At 40.6% G+C, this 20,433-nt stretch overlaps 1 protein-coding gene across 4 annotated transcripts in view; it reads right to left on the bottom strand.

Annotated features, from left to right (window-relative positions):
* PON2 (paraoxonase 2) overlaps window positions 1–17,769 on the bottom strand; it is a 26,872-nt gene extending 9,103 nt beyond the window's left edge. Inside the window, exons 1-3 of one of the 4 annotated variants that reach the window (XM_077765370.1) lie at window positions 17,732–17,769; window positions 10,385–10,455; window positions 3,763–3,818 (exon numbers count right to left, since the gene is read on the bottom strand). In XM_077765370.1, coding sequence (XP_077621496.1) covers window positions 3,763–3,818; window positions 10,385–10,455; window positions 17,732–17,754 — 150 coding nt within the window. In that variant the 5' untranslated portion in view covers window positions 17,755–17,769. Of the gene's footprint in view, window positions 1–3,762; window positions 3,819–10,384; window positions 10,456–10,695; window positions 11,001–11,914; window positions 12,047–17,718 lie in introns of those variants that run through there. The other 3 variants (XM_077765371.1, XM_077765369.1, XM_077765368.1) reach the window with 3 other exon arrangements.
* Between the last annotated feature and the right edge of the window lie 2,664 nt (window positions 17,770–20,433).

The following is a 20,433-nucleotide window of genomic DNA, read 5'->3' as shown; positions in this document are numbered from 1 at the left end:
TCCCGATATCCCACACTTCATTGTTTTAGCTTCACAAAATAATCTTAAACATTTTTGCTCATTTCTTTTTCTGAATAAATTTTGAAAATTAAGTTGCTGTTCTGAATGGAACATTATTATTTTTTTATTTTTATGACTATTATATTTTCTATTTGGTTTTTCCTAGTGCTCGGGAAAGCCAGGGAGCTTTACATGTTCATTCTGAATAGCCTGATACAACTCTTTCACTGAACTCTTCTCCCTCAGGTGGACAGTCTGTTAGTTGAATCTCTTGGATTGTTTTAAAAGCAGGTAATGACGATGTCTGAAAATTACGGCAGTTTTGACTTTTTTTTTCAACCTCATTTTTTTTCTTGTTTTATTGGGTTATTGAGAACTCTAGCGGAGGGGCACCTGGGTGACTCAGTCAGTTAATCATCCGCTCTTGATTTCAGCTCAGATCATGATCTCACAGTTCGTGAGTTCATGCTCCACGGGCTCTGCGCTATCAGTGCAGAACCTGCTTGGGACTCTCTCTCCTCTCTCTCTCTGCCTCTACCCCACTTACACATGCTCTCTCTCCAAGTAAATAAACTTAAAGAATTGTTTTAAATTTAAAAATAATAATAATAATAAAAAGAGCTCTAGTAGATTACTGATGGTCACAGCATTTGGGGGCATTGTCTCCCTTTTTTTAAACATTCATGGGAAGGCTGCACCAGTGATAATGATGCACCACTGAGAACGATGTCTGCCATAGGTTTCGGGGAAATTACCTTCTATTTTTAGTTTTCTAGGATCCTTCAATCAGGAATGAAATGTTGGATTCTAATTCAGTGTTTCTCAGGACTCACTGAAATGACCTAAGTCTTTTCTCTTCCAAATCTTTGCAGTCGAATTTAAAAGAGTATACAAAAATTAGGTCTCACTGTGTGTACAAAATTGAACGTAACAGGAATTCTCCCCAATTAAAACAAATCTATCAAAATGCTCTAACCTCAAGGCTGGCAGGCTCAGTAAGCAGAAACCGGGAACTGTACTACTGCTACATGGCCACTTCTATTTCGGATCGTTGTCCCCTAAACAAGAGCATGACTTTAATGCACAGAAAGCAGGGATGGTGATAACTACTCATGATTATTTTAATACTGCCCATCCCGTAAATCCGGTTTTTCAATCTTTTTAAAAGTTTCATTTATTTCTACTTGCAGCAACAAATACATACCAAAATTTACCACCTCCACCATTTCAAGTATAGAGTTCAGCAGTGTTAAGTACACTCGCATTGTCAGTTAAGTATTTTTTCTATTCTATTCTGTGTCATGCAATTCTTCAGTAAGGGTGATGTGGGATCGGAGGTAACCGTTAACCCCAAAGCTGTGGAAAGTGTAGAACAGGATGGGTTAGACGGGCTAACATGCTCAGAGGAAGAACGAACAGCTGCCGTGAGGTACCCATTACTCATTTAGAAAGGCGTGCATTCTGGGAAACAGTAGAGACAAGGCTGAGTAATTTACAAACAGCAGTTAAGTGGGATTATTTCTAAATTTGAAAAAAATCAAAGACAATCATATAACCAAGCAAGGACAAAAAAGCTGAAGAAATTCTGTTGACATGCCTACAAGATGATTCTGACTGTTCTAAGCCCCTCAGTGAAAATGGCTATAGATTTATGTGCTTGAAGATCTCACTTCTCCTAATTCAGATTTATTCCTATGGTGGTTGAGATCTTGAAAGAGGTGAGTTCTGGATTACACAAATCTCTGAGAACACTTCCTTTGCAAACAACAACAAAAACCAAAAAACCCAAAACCAAAAAGGACACACACACACACACACACACACACACACACACACACACACACACACCAGCAAGTGCTTTCTACTTTTTTCAGGAGTTTTGCACCTGTAGTTATGAATAATTTTGATGAGGAATCCCAGTGTTTTCTTCTAAGCCTACAGACATATGTGCAAGCATGTGCTTCCAAACAAACAATCTAGAGACCTACTAGAAATATCATTTTACTCATTCTGTGTAGGTTATTAAATAAAGTGTGTCTTTTGAAACTGTCTTTTTAAAATTTCATATAAATATCAGTGTTTCTGCCAAAGCCTACAAGGTTTCTTTTTTCCCTCAGTGGTTAACAACCAGCTGCTCAGTCTTTCACCTAGAAACCATCAGGAACCTGGAAAGTGTTTTAACCCTCTTTCTCCTCTAAGCCAAGTTCTCTCAGTTTTCCCATACATCTCACCAGTTTTATTAGTGCTGTGACACTTCAAAAGTTGCTCTATGGTTTACACACCTGAGTCTCAGAGCCTGAAAACCATGGATGCTGAGAGGGAACAGAATCATTACAGGCTGCCTTCAAAGTCTGATACGTCTTGGGGCACCTGGGTGGCTCAGTCGGGTAAGCAGCCGACTTCAACTCATGTCATGATCTCTCAGTTTGAGGGTTCGAGCCCCGCATCAGGTTCTGTGCTGACAGTTCAGAGCCCAGAGCCTACTTGGGATTCTGTGTCTCCCTCTCTCTCTGCCCCTCCCCTACTTGAACTCTGTCTCTCTCTCTTTTCCCTCTCTCTCAATATAAACATTAAAAAAAAAAATGTCTGATACATCTTCCTCAAGAAAAACCAAACCCACAATGATGCCACAGACAGTTACCGGCACCCAAGCCAGGGAAGAAAGGTGATCAGAACTTCCTCATCTCCCACTTACACAGTTTTCCAATTAGAAGCTACTGGTAAAGGCCAGCAAATAGTCAATTTTAAAGTCTTTCTACTGTATGCCCAGAAAAGTGACTATTTTTCATCTTCTAAGAATCAAGGCAAAAGTAAGGGGTATAAATAAACTTAGTTGATGATTTTCTACTTATGAGAGGCTATTGAGAGGGAAAAAGAAAGAAAGAAAAAAAAAGCCTTGATCTGGTAAAGTTGGTATAGTTTGAAAATAAACAATAACAGCAAGAGTATGAGCTTAAATTGGAGGATCTAATGGAAAGAAAGATGCTTTATTTATTTATTTTATTTATTAATGTTTATTTATTTTTGAGAGGAGAGACAGAGTGTGAGTGAGGGAGGGGCAGAGAGAGAGGGAGACACAGAATCTGATGCAGGCTCCAGGCTCTGAGCTGTCAGCACAGAGCCTGATGCAGCGCTTGAACTCACGGACCATGAGATCATAACCTGAGCCAAAGTTGGACACTGAGCCAACTGAGCCACCCAGGCACCCCAATAGATGCTATATTATAAAAGAATATAATGTAGGAGCTCCTGGGTGGCTCAGCTGGTTAAGCGTCTGACTTCGGCTCAGGTTATGATCTCACAGTTTGTGGGTTCAAGCCCCACATCAGGCTCTGTGTTGGTAGCTCAGAGCCTGCTTCGAGTTCTGTGTCTCCCTCTCTCTATGCCCCTACTCCCCTCAAAATAAATAAACATAATTAATTTTTTTAAAAAAATAAAAATATAATGTAGTATGGAATATCCATAATAATACCCAAATTATCCTTTCTAATAACAAACTTCTGAAAGTTTGCAGTGCATTGGAATATTTTAGTGCAATGCAGTAGGCACGTAAAGAGCAGTTAGTCAGCTGGCAAAGACTTGTTTATCTCTACATTTGGATAAGTTTGAAGACATTTTCCAAAACCTCGTTTACATGGTCTTTTTTGTTCAAAACATATTTTTGAAAGTGAGGAATTAGAAGAACAAGTTACTGTCCTGTAGGCCTCATCAAACTCTCTTGTACCTCCTCCACTGAGACTGGGGAAGGAAGGAGATACTCACCACACTAAAGAAAGCCAGACCATTGGGAAGTATGTCAATGTCATCTGCGCCAGCTTCTGTAAGTCCAAGAAACAGATAAACGTTATGTTCAAACTCCACTATTTGTTAGACACAGCATTAATGGGGGCTTTCTTTACTTTCGGAATAGTTCCAATTGTTTCTGAGGAAACACTCTCTTTAATACACATCCTTTGAAATCCCTTCCTGCAGTGAACCTCTAACTTTAAATGTTAGATATTTTATGTTTACTCAAATCAAAGTCAAGTAATCACCACATTTCCAGCTATAATATAGAAAAAGTTGACATCTGCACACTCTTATGATAAACATCCAGATGTCTGTACAAAAGTAATTGACATCAGGGGAATATTACTTTCAGAGTGAAGGGCTCATAGTCATTTAACCATGCAAATATCCTTGTCCCTCCTCTGCTCATTCAATCTGAAGCAAACACAGACATTTCTCTCATTAACAGAGATAAAGCACCTGGGATTATATATTCCTTCTTTTAAAAACAATGCCTGCTTGTTCTCATAAGCAAAGAAAGCTTTCCATTTAATCTTTAAATTTAGGCTTTAAACTACAGAAAACAACTAGCAAAAGAAAATTAATGAAAAATACCAAGCACCTAAGCCAGTTGAATCTTCTAACGCTTGTCTCTGAGCAGGCTACAATTACTATTGATTGTTTATTGATTGCCTGCAGTGCACTCCACACAGCACAGCAAATAATTAGACATAAGACCTTCCCAGTGGTCTCACTGTGTAAATTCCACAGACAGATAATAGACCCAAACACAAGAAAAGAGGAATAAAAATGGCTTAGATTAAGCCAAATCATGACACATTCTTTGAGTCCACAAAATCCAATCTTCCCCTTTAAGACCTCTCCAAAGGATTTCTCCAAGATTATTTCTAGGTTGTCAAAAACAAACAGCATCTATGCAGCCATTTTGGTTTTGATTCATGAGTTTCCATTTGGCCAGTTGCCTCCAGTGTTGCTGGCTCTATCATAGTAGAGAAAAGCAAAAGAAAATAAAAATGCCAAGAACTTCACTTTGTAAAGATGACCGCAATCATGAATATACGCAATGCCTGTTCCTTGGCAAGAAGATATATTGTATATATCTGGATATCTAGATCTAGATCTAGATATACTTAAGCATGGTATGGTGGAGGAGTTCTTAGCCTGGGTCTGTGGATTCCTAAGGAGCCACAAATGGGTTTCAGAATCTATAAACTCGCTGAAACTCTGTGTAATACAAAATGTCATCTGTATGTACGGCCAAGAAATCCTATGAAAAGGATCCTTGGCTTTCAGCAGGTTGAAAAAAGGGTCTGTAATACCTCAAAGTTAAGAATCACTAGACTCTAGTCCCAAGGTGGTTCTCAACTGGTAATGAGCAGGGACCAGGGGCCTCCACGCCACATGTACGTATGTATATGCAACCACAAACATGCAGACACACACACTCACATGCACTTGTCAGTCCAAGTTTTGCTTTCTAGACCCGCTTAGTAGGAAGTCAATTAAATAAAAGTTGTTGTTCCTGAAAACTTACTTGAAATAATTTCAATGCATACATGCTTATACACGTAGAACAAGAAAAGATACATAGAAAAAAGTTAACAATGTTTCTTTGGGTGGTAAGATTATGAGTGATTTTCATGTCTTCTTTACACTTTTCTTTGATGTTTTCTACCAATAATAGTACTGTTTTAGTAATCAAGAAAAGAACAATGTTTTTAAAAGGTATTTTCATTTCAACTACACAGTAACTTCTTTCTGTTTAATCCCATCACCTAATTCCAAGAAAAATAAAATAAACCTTATATGTAGCTTTCTTTAGAATATTCTCCAGATCTGGGGTGCCAGGGTGGCTCAGTTGGTTAAGCCTCTGACTTCAGCTTAGGTCACGATCTCCCAGCTCGTGAGTTCGAGCCCCCCATCGGGCTCTGTGCTGACAGCTCAGAGCCTGGAGCCTGTTTTGGATTCTGTTTCCCTCTCTGCCCTTCCCCCAGTCATGCTGCCTCTCTCTCTCTCTCCTCCTTAAAATAGAAAGAAACATTAAAAAAAAAAAAAGAATATTTTCCAGATCTACTCCCTCCATCTTCACAGAATTTCATCATTTCGTATCACCTCTTTGGTGTGATTACTGTAAGCGTAGTCAATGCTGGAGAATTTTTTTTTCTCCTCTAATTTAGTAATAGTAGTACTACTCGTAGTACTAGATATAGTGTTTACCAAGTACTTTACATACATTATTTTACATAATTTCTATATTCTTAAGAAGCAATCATTATCTCATGTTAGAGTGAAGAATATACAGCCTTTGAATGGTTAAGCAAATTGTTCAAGGTCACAAACTGGGAAGCTGGGACTCAAGTCCTTTCCTTCTGACTTAAAAGCACACAGAAAAAAAACACAACCTAGCAGTGGATGGATTTTCTCTGTCAGAATCATCCCTTGGTTCCTCTCTAAAGACACTTTACTTTGTAAATTTGACTGTGGTCAATTTCATGTGTTGGCTTTTTCCCAGAAAGTTTTGCTTCCGTGCCTCCTACTAAGACCTTCCCCAATCCATATTCTGTACTTTTCATTAAAACCTCTTTCAAAATCCTCTTGCTCTCGAAAGTCTTCTAGCATAGCACGTGTAGGTTTGATTTCTTTTTTCTTATATCTTTGGTAATTATCTATGTCAGAGATGGCTAACTGCTCCCCAGTATCCATATTTCCCTTCTTCCTTTTCAGCTACAGGCATATGGTAACCCAGCCAGGGACATTTTCTACCTTTTCTTAGGATAGTTGTGGGCATTGGCCTAGGTTCGAGAGTACAATATGTATGCATTATCTGGGTAAAACAAACTAAAAATAATCTCCATGTAAATTTTCTTTGTATCCCTTCCTGTTCGAGTCTTGGACCAAGAAAGAAGCAATATGTGTTGCTTCATCAGCCTTTGTCCCACATGGAGCACAACCATCTAATCACCCGAGGCCATTTGCTTGTCTTTGGATTGGACTGCCATGTAAAAGGAAATAAATTTCTCTCTCTTCTCCGCCAGGTGTAACTTTATAACAAAGCAGCCCTTGCCATTCCCAACAGAGTATCCAATATGTAATGTATCTGCTATTCTCTACTTTTTTGGTTCACTGGTGAGGTATGTGTGTTAATCACTCTGGGAGAAGATGCTATATTGGGAAGAGAATTTGCCAGTTACTTAGCGTCTCGGAGCCTTGGGTTCTTATCTATTATACACATTAGAGAAAAAAGAAAAAAAATCTATATCTCACAGCAGTGTATATTTTGTTTTATTTTCATAGGTAGACTATAAAGTAACTGATCACAAGGGCTACAAACTTTAATGCTTTTTTTAAAAAATCTCTCCAGCAGCATTTATTGTAAAGGTCTTGTTTGCCAAGTGTATAAAACCACTAATTAACTCAAGAGAGACAATCCATTTAAAATTTTCTTTTAGTCCAGGACTTTGAATGCCCACATTTTCAAAGACATTTAGAAAATGTTTTAGGCTTTTAAGCCTCAAATAGACTTCCCTAACTCCTGTCATTATATTTTTTTTATTATCTAGATGTTGATATTAGGCCAAATCTTGGGTGTGTGAGAGCTTGGTTTCTGTCTGTAAGATACAATGGGAAGGAAAACGAAAAATGGGAAAGTGAGCTTACGTGGTGCCCCACAGAAGGCACACATCTGGTATGATATGTGGTAGATGATTATTTATTAAAACAGAAAGACATGAGATGATATGTAAAGAGCACCCAAGAGTTGCAAAGAGTTTATTTCTAGCCATGGTGAGTGTAGCACTGTAGTGGGTGTGGTGTGGGTGTTGATGGGGATGGAAGCAAGGGGAGAGTGGTCTTACCTCTTGGAGAGATAGTTGGCCCCAAGTGCATGGCTACTACTATCTCCCAAAACGGAAACTGACAAAGAGAACCTTTCTACCCGTGTTGCCTACCACAAGAAGTTGCTTTTGGCTGCATGGCATATATATGCCCAGCACACTGTTATTCTTCGTAATCAAAGACCACTGAACAAGTGACTGTTGTTAAAAACATATAACCACGTCCTAATATTAACCACTATGCATCACTAACATAGCATTCAACAAATGTTCATATAGTGTGTGCGAACCACAGAGCAAAAACAAAAAACAAAAAAAAAAGAAAGAAAGAAAGAAAGAAAGCACAATTCTAATTAGGTCTAAAAATGTATCCCAAATGTGCTTCTAATCACTCATCGTCTTCGCTCTGTTGCCTTTTGAAGTGCCTCAGAGGCATTAAACACTTCACAAGAAGGGCCATAGGTGACATATTTCCTCATTCTTTCCAATTCCAGACAGCAGCTCACACACATCACAACATAAAGGTCACAAACACAGACAGACGCCTGTTCAGAATACAAATGTCTTTAGGCTTGTTTTTCTCCGAGGAGCCCTCCATCCCATTGCGTTGTAACAGCAATACCCTTGGCAGTTCATCCTGGAATGTGTCTGGCTGTGCCCTATTGTCTACTCTGGGACTCGAATTCACAGAAGGCAGGCTCCTCGGGGCCAAGGGCTGTTTAATAATTTGACAATTATTAACTCCGTAGCAAGAGCAACCTTCGAGATCACTGACTCACCCTCCCAACTCTGCACCACATCCCTCACCGATGCCATCTGGCTTTTGCTTAGTGGCCAGTTCTGAAGGGGCTCTTCACGAATGCGGCCAGAAGGCAGGATGCAGTTGCTGAGTATCCTGGGACTCCAGACAACCTTATTTCTAGAACTGTCTTCATTATCCAGCACAGATCTAGCCCGTGTGGTATTTGATACTGAGTTTGTATCTTGCTGCTAAGTGTGTGGGCAGCAGTAATGAAGAGAAGCCCCAGGAGGAAGAAGTCAAGGAGTCTAGCCAAGGGAGACAAGATTGGCAGAAAGGACCGATGCGGCGATGGAGAATAGGAGACAGGGTGTAAGGCCACAAGTCTAAACGTCCAAACCAAACTGACTCCATGACAGGCTTTAAGTTTCCCCTCTAAACTAGAAGGCCTGAGTTCCAGCTTCCCCGAACCTATCAGGCAGTTACACATTGCCCAAGGCTGAAGAAACCACCCTTGCAACACCCAGTCAGGAAAGGCCAGCGACCACCCTCCACATTACTGAGGGAGAGGCCTAGAGATAGAAACCATAGATAGGACCCTGTTACCTAATGTTAAAGTTAACCCCTTAGTCGCCGAACAAGACCCTAGGCTCGCTCTGTAATTGGTTGAATTTAAAGGTACTCTAATGTTGTAATTGGATCCCGCCAAAAGTAACGAATACTCTAGACAATGTGTATGGTTAAACCCGCTGTCAATGATGTTGAATAATTATGATTGGATCGCTGTTCCCCTGCCACAACTTCTGTAACTCCCCCGTCACAAACCCCATAAAAACCCTACTCCTCCATTGTTCGGGGCTCTCAGCACGGATCCACTGCATTGGTGAGGTCTGGGAGCCCGAGCTTAAGCCCAAATAAACGTCCTTTGCTTTTGCATACGTGACTCGGACTCCTTGGTGGCCTTGGGATTTTGAGGAGATCGTGATCTGGGCATAACAAGGGCACATAAATACAGGTGTGGAAAGGAGGGGTGAATAACAGAACCAGAAAGAAACTCTGAAGTGCAGATGGCTGCTCTGGAAACTGGTAAGTTTCATGAAAATGAAGCCTTCCTGTGTCTGGTCCAGAAAAGGATCACTACTTTGTTTTTGTTCAAAGCACCCTGTGAACCCTGTCTGTTAGTGAATGTGGTTATTAAATATGAGGTCGTTTATTTGCAATGCCAATTCCAGGGCAATTTAGCAACGACTATCAAAACTTTAAACACGTACGCTCCCTGAACGACAATCTCACCGTCAAGAAGTTATCCTACAGATATACCAGAGCTATATGTACAATGATAGTCACTGATTTGTTTGTGGTTGCAAAAAGCTGCAACCATCCAAATGTGCATCGAGAGGGAAATGATTAAATAAACTGTGGTGCGTGCAAACAGTAAAAACAGTGCATTAGGTCTACATGAGTTGATGGGGAAAGCTGTTCACCTTGCATTGGGAATAAAACAGGTTGCAGAATATAATCTTATATAAGATGCAATTTGTGAAAAATACATATGTATGCGTGTATTTGTTTGCATTTGAATTGGACATATCAGGAAAACTTTGTCTCTGGAGTTTTTTCTGTGCAAGGTGGAGATTTTGTTGAGAGATTTTCATTTTCCATTTTGTAAATTCTCTCTTTTCCGACACCTTCACTGGCTGACTGAGCACAGCTTCCGGGGGCCACACATGGCGAAGAACATAAACTTTACAAAACTCATTCAGAAAAGTCAATTGACACGCAAGAAATCAAACAATAAACACAGGATTACACAAGTAATTAACAAACTGCAGTAAGAGTGAGGGACAGAAGAAATACAGGTGTGTGAGACAGATAGATAGATAGATAACTAAAGAGGTTTGGTTGATTTAATGTGATTCTTCCTCTGATAAACACTGGTGATGTGCCAAAATATTGCTCATGACTTTTTTGTGTTTTTGGCCAAACAATGTAAGGTGTATAACAAGCATTTTCTCATACTTACCTATTCCTTTAATGAGGTGGCAGTTTGGAAGGTCTACGGATTCTACTTCTCTGGAGGCTTTAAGTCGATTCCTGTTTTTTAAAAAAAAAAAAATCTATCTATTTATGTATTCCCTGCTTTGTTGCAGACAGGGTTTAAAGAGGCTTCCAGCAATACATAAAACACAGCATAAATCTAAAACAGATAAAAGAGAAGAGAGAAAAACAAGGGTAGGAACATTAAAGAGCACCAGTAATGAAGTTAAAATAAAAAATGCGTATCACAAAGTTGTATGTGTGGATGTGGGTCATAAAAGAAAGCCAATACTCAACAAGTAAAGCCTGTTATGCAAGTTCCTATGCAAATGCCAGCACAGCACCAGGTCACATTCCACGCAGCTCTGGTGTTGGAGGAAGAGCTCCAGATGTGGAGCCGGCGGCCCTGTCTTCGTCCGGAGGGCCACAGGAGCCAGAAAGTGCTCAGACCCTCTCCAAAATGACCCAGTGTCTGGCAGGAGGCCAAGAGGAGATGGGATTTTCAGAGCCAGGCACCCAGAAGATGTCCTACAGGCAGCTGTTAAGAACTGGGTGGAGGAGGGGCCCATCCCCAACCCAGGATGTATTGGGGAAGGACTTCAGAGTACATCAAGCAACTACCTTAGCAAAACTACTTGCCGTTGCTGTTTGGCAAAAAATAAAGTGAAGAGATAATGAGAAAATGGTCAACAGCAACGAACTTCCCCCTCCTCCTCTCCTCCACCAGAGAGGCCACAGGGCAGTTTGGGCGAACACCTCTGGGAGCTCTGCTTTTAAAGCCACACGCTTTAGGCTCTGTCTTCGCTTCGCTCACGGTCTCCCTTTCCTCGGTCTCTTCTCTACAGTCGTGAATAGTTATGAGTGCTGGCAGGGTAGTTTACCTTTTTTCAAAGTGGGTCACACATACCACACATCTAAGAGACAAAAATGACAAGTTGCTGCGTGTCCCTCTTCCATTCATACCCTCGACAGCGTCTAGCTTCTAGACACCGAATATGGGACAGTCACTGATCTCGGCAACATGGTAGAAAGTTGAGGCCTACCCCACGCAGAATTACCAACAGGTGGTAGCAAACACATATTCTGCCAACTCGTATCACATAGAAAGGTTCTGTAAGTTAAAATGTCAATCAGTCTGTTATTTGAATCATATAACTCAAATAGTGTCCAAATTTCTTGAAACAATATAGCAAAAAGGCTATACAAATTAAAGTGAAGAAAATATAAATAAAATAAATAAANAGGCCCTGGGGTGATTTAATTTTTTAGTCTTTATTTAATTTTATGGGGTTTTTTTGAGAGAGATAGAGAGACCGTGCGAGCAAGAGTAAGGGAGAGAACAAGGAAGAGAGAGAATCTGGTAGCACAGAACCCCAAGCGGGGCTCAATGCTATGAACCACGACATCATGACCTGAGCCGAAATCAAGACTTAGAAGCCTAACTGACTGAGCCACCCAGTCCACCTCTCCCCCTGCCCCCGGGAGTGATTTAAAGGTGGAAAATACGTATACTTACCCTAATGTAGTAGTAGTAGCAGTAACATTAGTGATAATGGGAATGCAACTGCTGATAGCCATGGGTGGTAAAAGGAAATCAATAATAAAAACAGCTAAAACTCACTGGGTCCACCACTGTTCTATGTGATTTACTTGAATGCCTTCATTGAATTGTTAAAACAACCCTAAGAAGTAGTTCCCTGCTTAGGAATGAGAGCGGTGACTCAGAGGTGAGACAGCTTTGCTCACCTGCTGGGTGACTCAGAGGTTTGACAACTGCTGGGAAGAACCTTCCACCACAGTGCTCTACCCCACTATGGTATTTGTCTCAGAAAGGAGTGAAGAGATCTGAGCTCCTGCCTTAGAGGCAAGACTGCCTGACCCTCAGCAGGTTAATCTCTATGGGCCTCAGTCTTCTTAATGTGTAAAATAAGCATGAGGCTGGATGACCTCTCAGGTTCAGTGGACACTGTAGGATTCCAGAAACAGATGGAGACATGTCAGTAGGTCCCAGCTGTGGCTTCATCAAGTTTCTATACCATGCATTGGCTTGGGTGTCAGTTTTATACAACTTACTACGATGCCCATTTAACAATATAAAGAGGCGTGGTGAGCATCATCATCTGCCTATTTCAAAGATAAACTATATGGACAAAATACAATTCAGATGTGTTTGAACAGTGTAGTTGGGTTATTTTTTTACAGTCAACTTAGGTCTGCATATCTGACTGATGATTACACACTGCTAATAGGGCAACCTTCAGCAACTAGTTTAGCTGTACAATATCACCTCTAAATATGCAGACTGCTTGCTATGAAAACTGAGTTACACAGGGGTGCCTGGGTGGCTCAGTTGGTTAACTGGTTAAGCGGCCAACTGGCTCAGGTCACGATCTCACGGTTTGTGAGTTCAAGCCAGGCATTAGGCTCAGAGTCCAGAACCTGCTTCAGATTCTGTGTACGTGTCTCTCTCTCTGCCCCTCCCCCACTTGCACTTTGTCTCTCTCTCAAAAACAAACATTAAAAAATATATTTTTTAAAATAATAAATAAATAAATAAATGATACACATGCAAATAAGTGACATTTTTGCTATATCCTATATGCTCCCTAACACTTTATGTCCACAGCATGTCTGTGGCTGCATTAGGGCAGAGAAGGCAGTCTGCTGTCAGGCAGACATTGCCAATCAGTCATAGTACTCTTCCTCTTTAACCCACAGCCAGCTTCAGACATAATGTTCTAGGCAACCACTACTGCTCTAGGCTTCTTTTGTTTTTCTCACTTTCTTCTTCTTTTTCATTAAAATTTAATTATTTCCCTTTTAGTTACAGCTATATGATAGGTGTAGTGCAGCAAAGAATATACACTGTCTTCCTTCAACTGAACCAGGAGTCATTTCCCAAATGACCCCTACCAGAAACATGTACATCAAGATTCTTCATCAGGGGTCCAGTGGCCTTTAAGGAGTCCATGGGCAAAATTCAGGGATCCATGGACATGGATGGGAAAATATATATATATATATCTTTATTTAAACCTAACTGAAATTAAGGCTTTCCTTCAATGATGAGTGCAGGCAAGAAACCACAGAACTTTCTACTAGCAGTACCTATGTCTTCTTGTCAATAACAGAAATCAGAAGTTGTTACATCACATGTCAGTTGCTATAGATATCTCAAAATACCGTTTATACTCACTGCAACTTCAGAATATCTATTGCTACATAGTCATCTACCTTTATATCTATTCAAGGCTTTAATTAAGAAGCCCACATTATTATATCATATGTTGGGTTTATAAAATAGGCTAGTAATAGAATTTAAGTATTTAAATTAAGTATTTAGTATTTAAATAGAGTAATTTTGTTTTGGAGTCGTATGTATTGTATTTTATGCATTTAAAAACATGATGCTGACCAAGTGTCCATCGGTTGATGAATGGATACAGAAGATGTCACACACACACACACACACACACACACACACACTGGAACAGCATTCAGCCATAAAAAATGAGTGGAATCTTGCCATTTGCGATGACATGGATGGAGCTAGGGAGAATAATGCGAAGCAAAATTAGTCAGAGAGACAAATACCATATGATTTCACTCATATGTGGAATTTAAGAAACAAAACAAAAGAGCAAAGGGGAAAACAGAGAGGGAGACAAACCAAGAAACAGCCTTTTAACTGTAGAGAACAAACTGACTGTTACCAGGGGGTAGGATGGGTGAAATAGGTGATAGGATGAAGGAGAGCACTTGTCATGAAAAGCACAGGGTGATGGAAGGAAGTGCTGAATCACTATACTGTACCCCACAAACTAATATAACACTGGATGTTAACTAAATTGAACTAAAATAAAAACTAAAAAAAAAAAGATGGGAGGGCCCACACAAAAAAGTAAAAAAGAAAATAAAAGCATAATGTTGAGAAGGAGTCAAGGCATTACCAGACCGCCAAACGGATCTATGGCACAAAAGTCTAAGAACCTTACCTGAACACCGTCATTACAGGTAACCTTCCTTGAGTGCCTACTACGTATTTGGCATTGTTTTAGCACTTTACAAGTACAAGAATGAACTCCTTCATGTTTTCATAGCTCCACTATGGAGTGGGTGGTATTAATATTCCCATCCTACAGATTGGGACATTTAGGCACAGAAAGGCGAAATAAAAAACAAAGGTCCCAGGTAAATAGTGGAGCTAAGGAATGAATTCAGGCTATCTAGGCCACAGAGCATGAACCCTTAATCAAGAGTCATTATCATGAAATCAACTTCTATTTCTTTCACTTAGGAAACAGCATTACCCATCCAGAACAGGACAAGACAGGGGCAGTTCATTATTATGTTGCCTCATCTTCAGCAAACTAGGAACAGTGTTACTACCTGGCATTACTTTGTTCCATATCTCATGGCCTTTGACTTTACAAACCACTGATGGGGCTTTATCTTCTAAGTACAGGCTTAAATATAGACAAACAGGGGCTTTATCTTTTGCATACAGACTTGTATAACTTCTTGGAATTCACCCCCATTGGAATTCTTTGGGGCCCCATAATGCTTGTACTTAGTAACTAAGAATTTGTGATTAGGCATGTTAAGCTGGGAGTGAGCAATTTACTCCAAAGGCAGAAAAGCTAGGAGGCTGTGGGGAAGCTGGGGGCAAACGAGACCTGGTTTGGAGTTTAGGTTTGGCACTAATTACCTGTTGAGCTAACTAGTTGACTGCCTCCAGCCTCAATTTTAACACATATAATACGGGAGGAAAGACATATGTGAAGACTAAGTGGAGGCATAAATGTAAAATGAATTTCTTTCCAAATGTCAGTAAAGGTACATTTTGGTTTAATATAAAGAACTTTGACACAATGACCAGCACACAGCAGTCACACAATGAATGATAAGAAGGATGGTAGTTTACAAATAAAATCTGAACTTTCAGAAGTGTCCAAAAGCAGACTGGATAGCTTTTTGGTGCAGCTGTCATAAAATCTATCAAGCAACAAGCAGAATATTCAGATGCTTGTTGGGGGCATTCCTGCTCACGCAGAGGTCGCTGATGTACTCAAGTCTCATGATTCATTCAAGTATGTGTACTTTGCAGCAGGTAGCAACTGGCCCAGGGAAATCTGTGGTCTTTCTATTTTCCCCTTTATTGCTCAACTAGGGAGGAGTGGAAAAGTTGGGTGTAATATGCCATCCTCCTCTGGGAACTTTAGCCAGTTACAGTTCAGAAGGAAAGAGACAGCTTTGATTTCATTTATCCATCTGGGACATACGTATACACACACACACACACACACACACACACACACACACATTCATTGTTTATCTGGAATTCAGGTTGAAATTTAAGTGGGCGCCCTGGGGGGAGAGAAATAACTTGAGTGCCAATGCGCCATCTCTAAAAATAGAATAATGAAGAAGGAGGCACCAAGAGATGAGAGCAAAAAAACCAAAACCAAAAACGAAAGTCTATTTTTTGAAGAGCCTTTCCTTATGGGGAGGTAGGACCATGCTGCTTTTCAAAATAGACTCTCAGGGCCTCCAAGGAGAGATGCCATGCGTTTGAGCACTCCACCTCTAACTCTCAACAGCAGGCACTTGGTATTCCACAATCACAGGGTTGCCCGATCAAAGACAAGATGCCTAAATTTGAATTGCAAATAAATGATAATATTTTAGTATAAGTATGCCCCAATATTGCAATGGGATATGCTTATCCTACAAAATGGTTCGTTGATGATCTGAAATTCAAATTTAGCTGGGCATCCTGTGATATTTTCTAAATCTAGTCACCTATCACATATCCTAACATTCTCACATTAGCCAATTGGGGGCTTCAATTATCCAATGAAGTTACACCCTAGAAAGTCACTGCTTGGTAAAATTTATTGCAGTCAAATCTCTCTAAAGAAAAGCTGCATTAAATTGTAAATTACCTGTAAGGTACATTCTAGGTAAATAAGCTTCATTTACTTTTTCTTAGGTTTGCAACTATAACTCACTTAAAGGGACTTAAATTTAAAGCTTTAAGATTAGTGAGAAGAAAAACCCATGATTTGGAAAAACTTCAACCTGTGAACACTGATGGTTTGAAGTTTAGGGCAATTTAATGAGCTTGTGAATTTTAGTGGTATTCCTTTCAAACTGAGAGCTGGACAGATTGTACAAAACCATCCAACTCAAGAATGCTCTGAGAGCAAGTTGGGCATTTACATAACATGAGATTTAAGGTCAACACGTCCATTTCCCACCAGTAAGAATTCTTCCCTCTGCCACACACTCTTGCCCCTGCTTGCACCCCTTTATCAACAGATAAAGCTCCAGCTACAGGTCAGCAGAGACAGAAATGCTGGCCTCACTTTCGACTTCCTGCCCCTTATCGCTGGGGCTCAAGTTTGGGCCCCTGTCCCGTGACTCTCTCCAAACTACTGTAATACTTTAACCAGCTTCCCCATATCTGCTTACTCTCTATTCTACTACTTCTCAATTGTTACCTGTATATTAGAATTATAAGGAGAATCTATTAAATAAACAACGCTCATGGCACCTGGGTGTCTCACTCACTTAAGCATCAGACTTCAGTTCAGGTCAGGTAAGGGGGCTTCGGATCTGTTTCCTTCTCTCTCTGCCCCTCCCTCACTCACATGCTCACTCTGGCCCTCTCTCTCTCTTTCTCAAAAATAAATAAGCATTTAAAATAATAAAATAAAATTAAAACCATTTATGCCTGGGCCTCACCCAGACCAACTGAATCAGAATCTCTGGGGGAGATTCTAATGTACAGTCAGGATTGAGAACTGCTCTCCTCCAATCCGTCCTTCTAGCTTCATCTCTATGCGGCACAACTAACTATGCTTTATAGCCCAGCAACTAATTATGCCTTTTATGGTTTCAACAGTTTTCTGTTCAAACGCACACACGCACCAAACATCAATAGTTCTCCTTTGCCTATCAAAAGAGGCCCCAAGTTTTGAACTCCTAGCTAGCCATCTCAAAACTTTTCCTTCCCCGACCCTTAAAGTCCCCTCAAGTTGGTCTACCGCTAATCTCCAAACTTCCCCACCTGTTCCCCTTTGTTCATGCTTCCTTTTCCAACTGCGATGGTCTCCTTCTTCCTCATGTGTGTTTCACCCATCCTTCAAGGCCAATTTCAAACACTTTCTCCTGAACTCCACCTTCAGGGGCTCCATCTTTCCTCCTTAAGTCTGCAGGGCCTGTACCTGTCCTGGACATCCTAATTGATACATTTGTTTTGCTTCTCTCCTGCCCTGTAATAGAGTGAACTTCTTAAAGGTGAGGACGGTGCCTTACTCCATTACAGTACCCCACAGGTAGCTGGTGCTCCATACTTCTGGAATCTTTTTGCCGTGAGGCTTATAAAATTTGAGTTGGTAATTTAGAAACTAGCGTGTCTCCCCATCCGTGGTTTTCATTATAATTAAATTGGGAGATGGACCAGGCTTGTGCTGTTTGACATTCTGGCTTCAGGGTTCCTGAGTGGAGATAAATAAGGAAGTGATGTAAGTACAGTTGCTGAATACCTCAAGTATCTTTCATCTACGGCGCTAAGAGTAGAAAGCTGAAAAGTTTCTCAAACGTACACAAGGTAGGGATGGTGAACAATTGTACTAAGGAAGGCAGCTGGCTTGGGCAACAAAGAGAAGCAGCATCAATGACTTGAAATAAGTCTTTACAATTAAAGTTTCCGTGCATGCGTAATAGTTTTGCTTCCAAGTTTAAAGAGCAGGGCTTGCCTCTAAGTCCTCACACAGCACTCGCCGGGGCTCCTCAACTTCCCAGAAAGTCTGAGATTCGGTCCAAACTGTGTTGGGTTTTGCTAGAAGCTGGGGTGGGGACTGGAGGTGTTCCACAAGCCGCGGAGCTGAGAGCCATCCGGTGTTCTCAGCCCGGCGGCTGGAGAATCCCTTGNCTCCGCCGCGTCTCCGCCTTCGGCCCAACCCTTGCCCTTTGTCGCCGCCAGCTTCCCCGGGCGCTTTCCCAGGATGCCCCAGTTTAGGCTGAGGGCGTGAAATTTGGAATTCCTTCGCCTCCTTTCCCAAACAGCCCATCCCCCGAGGACTGGAAACGCAGCCCGCATTCCTTTCTCATCTTCCTAGTCTTCAAAGACATTCTTTACTCCGTATCCCAGTAAGAAACTTCTAAATAAAGTTTTAAAGATTCCTTTCTCATTACAGGAAAAGATACAGGGTCCCGTCTTGTAAATAACTCGTGTTGGAGTCACTACTCTTTATAACAGGGTGTAGACGGAAGGAAAGAGACATTATGTTCCTGGTAATGCTTCATCTGGACCCGAGGCCTGCCGACTGAGTTGAAGTTTCTGATCTCAACTCAGTTTATGGGAAAACTGTTTTTTGCTTTCTTTTACTTTGGGAGCCATCACGGGAAGAAAGAAAGAAAAACAAGTGTAAAAGGGAAACTTACTGGTTAAGATTGAGACAGTTAGATGAAATATGCCTGAAATAGGCTTCTAATGGTTCCCAGGGCTTATTTGCCATCATACAGCGTGTAGGCAGAAAACCAGCACAATTCCCAATTTTCAACAAACATCAGTTTCTTAAACAATCAGTAAAAAAAAAAAAAAAAGCAGATGCGAATTTCTCATCTGCCCCTCGCCCCACGGGGGGGGGGGAATAAAAAAGATCCCTCAGCTTCTGTATCTCTGTATTCTGTATCTCTGATTCAATCCTAAGGGATATTAGGCTATCTTGAATGATAGGGAGATAAATAGTTGTCTTTTGAAGGAACGGAAGGCTTACATTTCTTTGTGTCATCGCTCCCTCTGGCACAGATAAATCTCAATTGAGGATGAAGCCGAGACCCAATGGGTGCTGGGCCGCCAATGGAACCGTATCCCAGGGTTTAGGATGGAGGTATTTGCAGTAAAGAACCAGGGCTTTCAAGTGCGGCAAAATCTACGTAATCTCAATCTCAGAAAATCTTGGAGAAACTTTCGATTAATGTTATCAACACGACCAGTGAGTTCCCTCAAACTCCGTCTCCTAATTCTGTATGAAGAGTGCTGTGTCTCCATACTCTTCTGAATGTTGCTGTTGAGTTTCAGCAGAGGTAGTCCCCACTCTTGCCCCATACCCACCACCGTGCTAGGGCTGGGAATCACCATTTCTCACAGGCAGGTGAGGAAGAGAGAGATTTTCTGATCTGGAAATCAGAAGTCGAGCTTCTCCATTGTAGAAGGATGGGAGAAGACCAGTTATTAAATGTTGCGGTATATACCTGTTATTAAATGTTATGGTATAGTTTAGCAATCTTTTGACATAACTGGGATCTCTAGGCTACACCAAGAACGTTCCCCCTGAGTTTATGCTATTTCATGAGAAAAGTGGTTTCTGACTCTTAAATAACCAAGTTGCCCAATACAAAACAAACCTGTTCTGGAACTTGTCTGAATTCTGGCAACTCTTTAGACTTTGTAAGAAACAGTGTTTCTCAAATAATGACATGTAACTAGTTTATAATCAGAAATTTAATGGTTCTTAAGCAAATTTCAGAAATAATAATACCTTTTATCAATGCTTCTCAAACTATGTGTATTGAAGGACAGGTTTTTCTTTGCCTTTGTGAAGTACAATGAAAATAATTACTAGAAATGGAGTAAAAAATCAGACGCAAAATACAAGCCCAAATCTTTTATTATTTGATTCAACAGACATAAAATTAGTTTGTCAAATTTCTATAACAGTTTCTAAATGCTTGCCTTCAAATTTTCATATTTATCTCACCATGGACCAGAAACAAAGAGTTCACAGATTGAAAATGGTCCTTGGAGCACAGTGTAAGTGGACTGCCTTTCACGATTGTACTTTTAACTCTTTAAAGTTCTTTGCCTATATTATCATGTGTAATGTCCCCAGTAATTTGTGAAATAAGTGGCTCATGATTACTGTCATTTCATACACTGTGTGGTAGCAAGATGGCCCCTCCATATTCCTTTTATTTTTCTCCCTGTCCTTACCTCTCTTTTAAAAGGGTAACACAAAAATACAT

This window comes from Crocuta crocuta, unplaced genomic scaffold, assembly GCF_008692635.1.
Source record: "Crocuta crocuta isolate KB4526 unplaced genomic scaffold, BGI_CrCroc_1.0 scaffold14, whole genome shotgun sequence".
NCBI lineage: Eukaryota > Metazoa > Chordata > Mammalia > Carnivora > Hyaenidae > Crocuta > Crocuta crocuta.
Note: the sequence above shows the minus strand (reverse complement) of the source record. Positions and strands in the feature narration are given on the sequence as shown.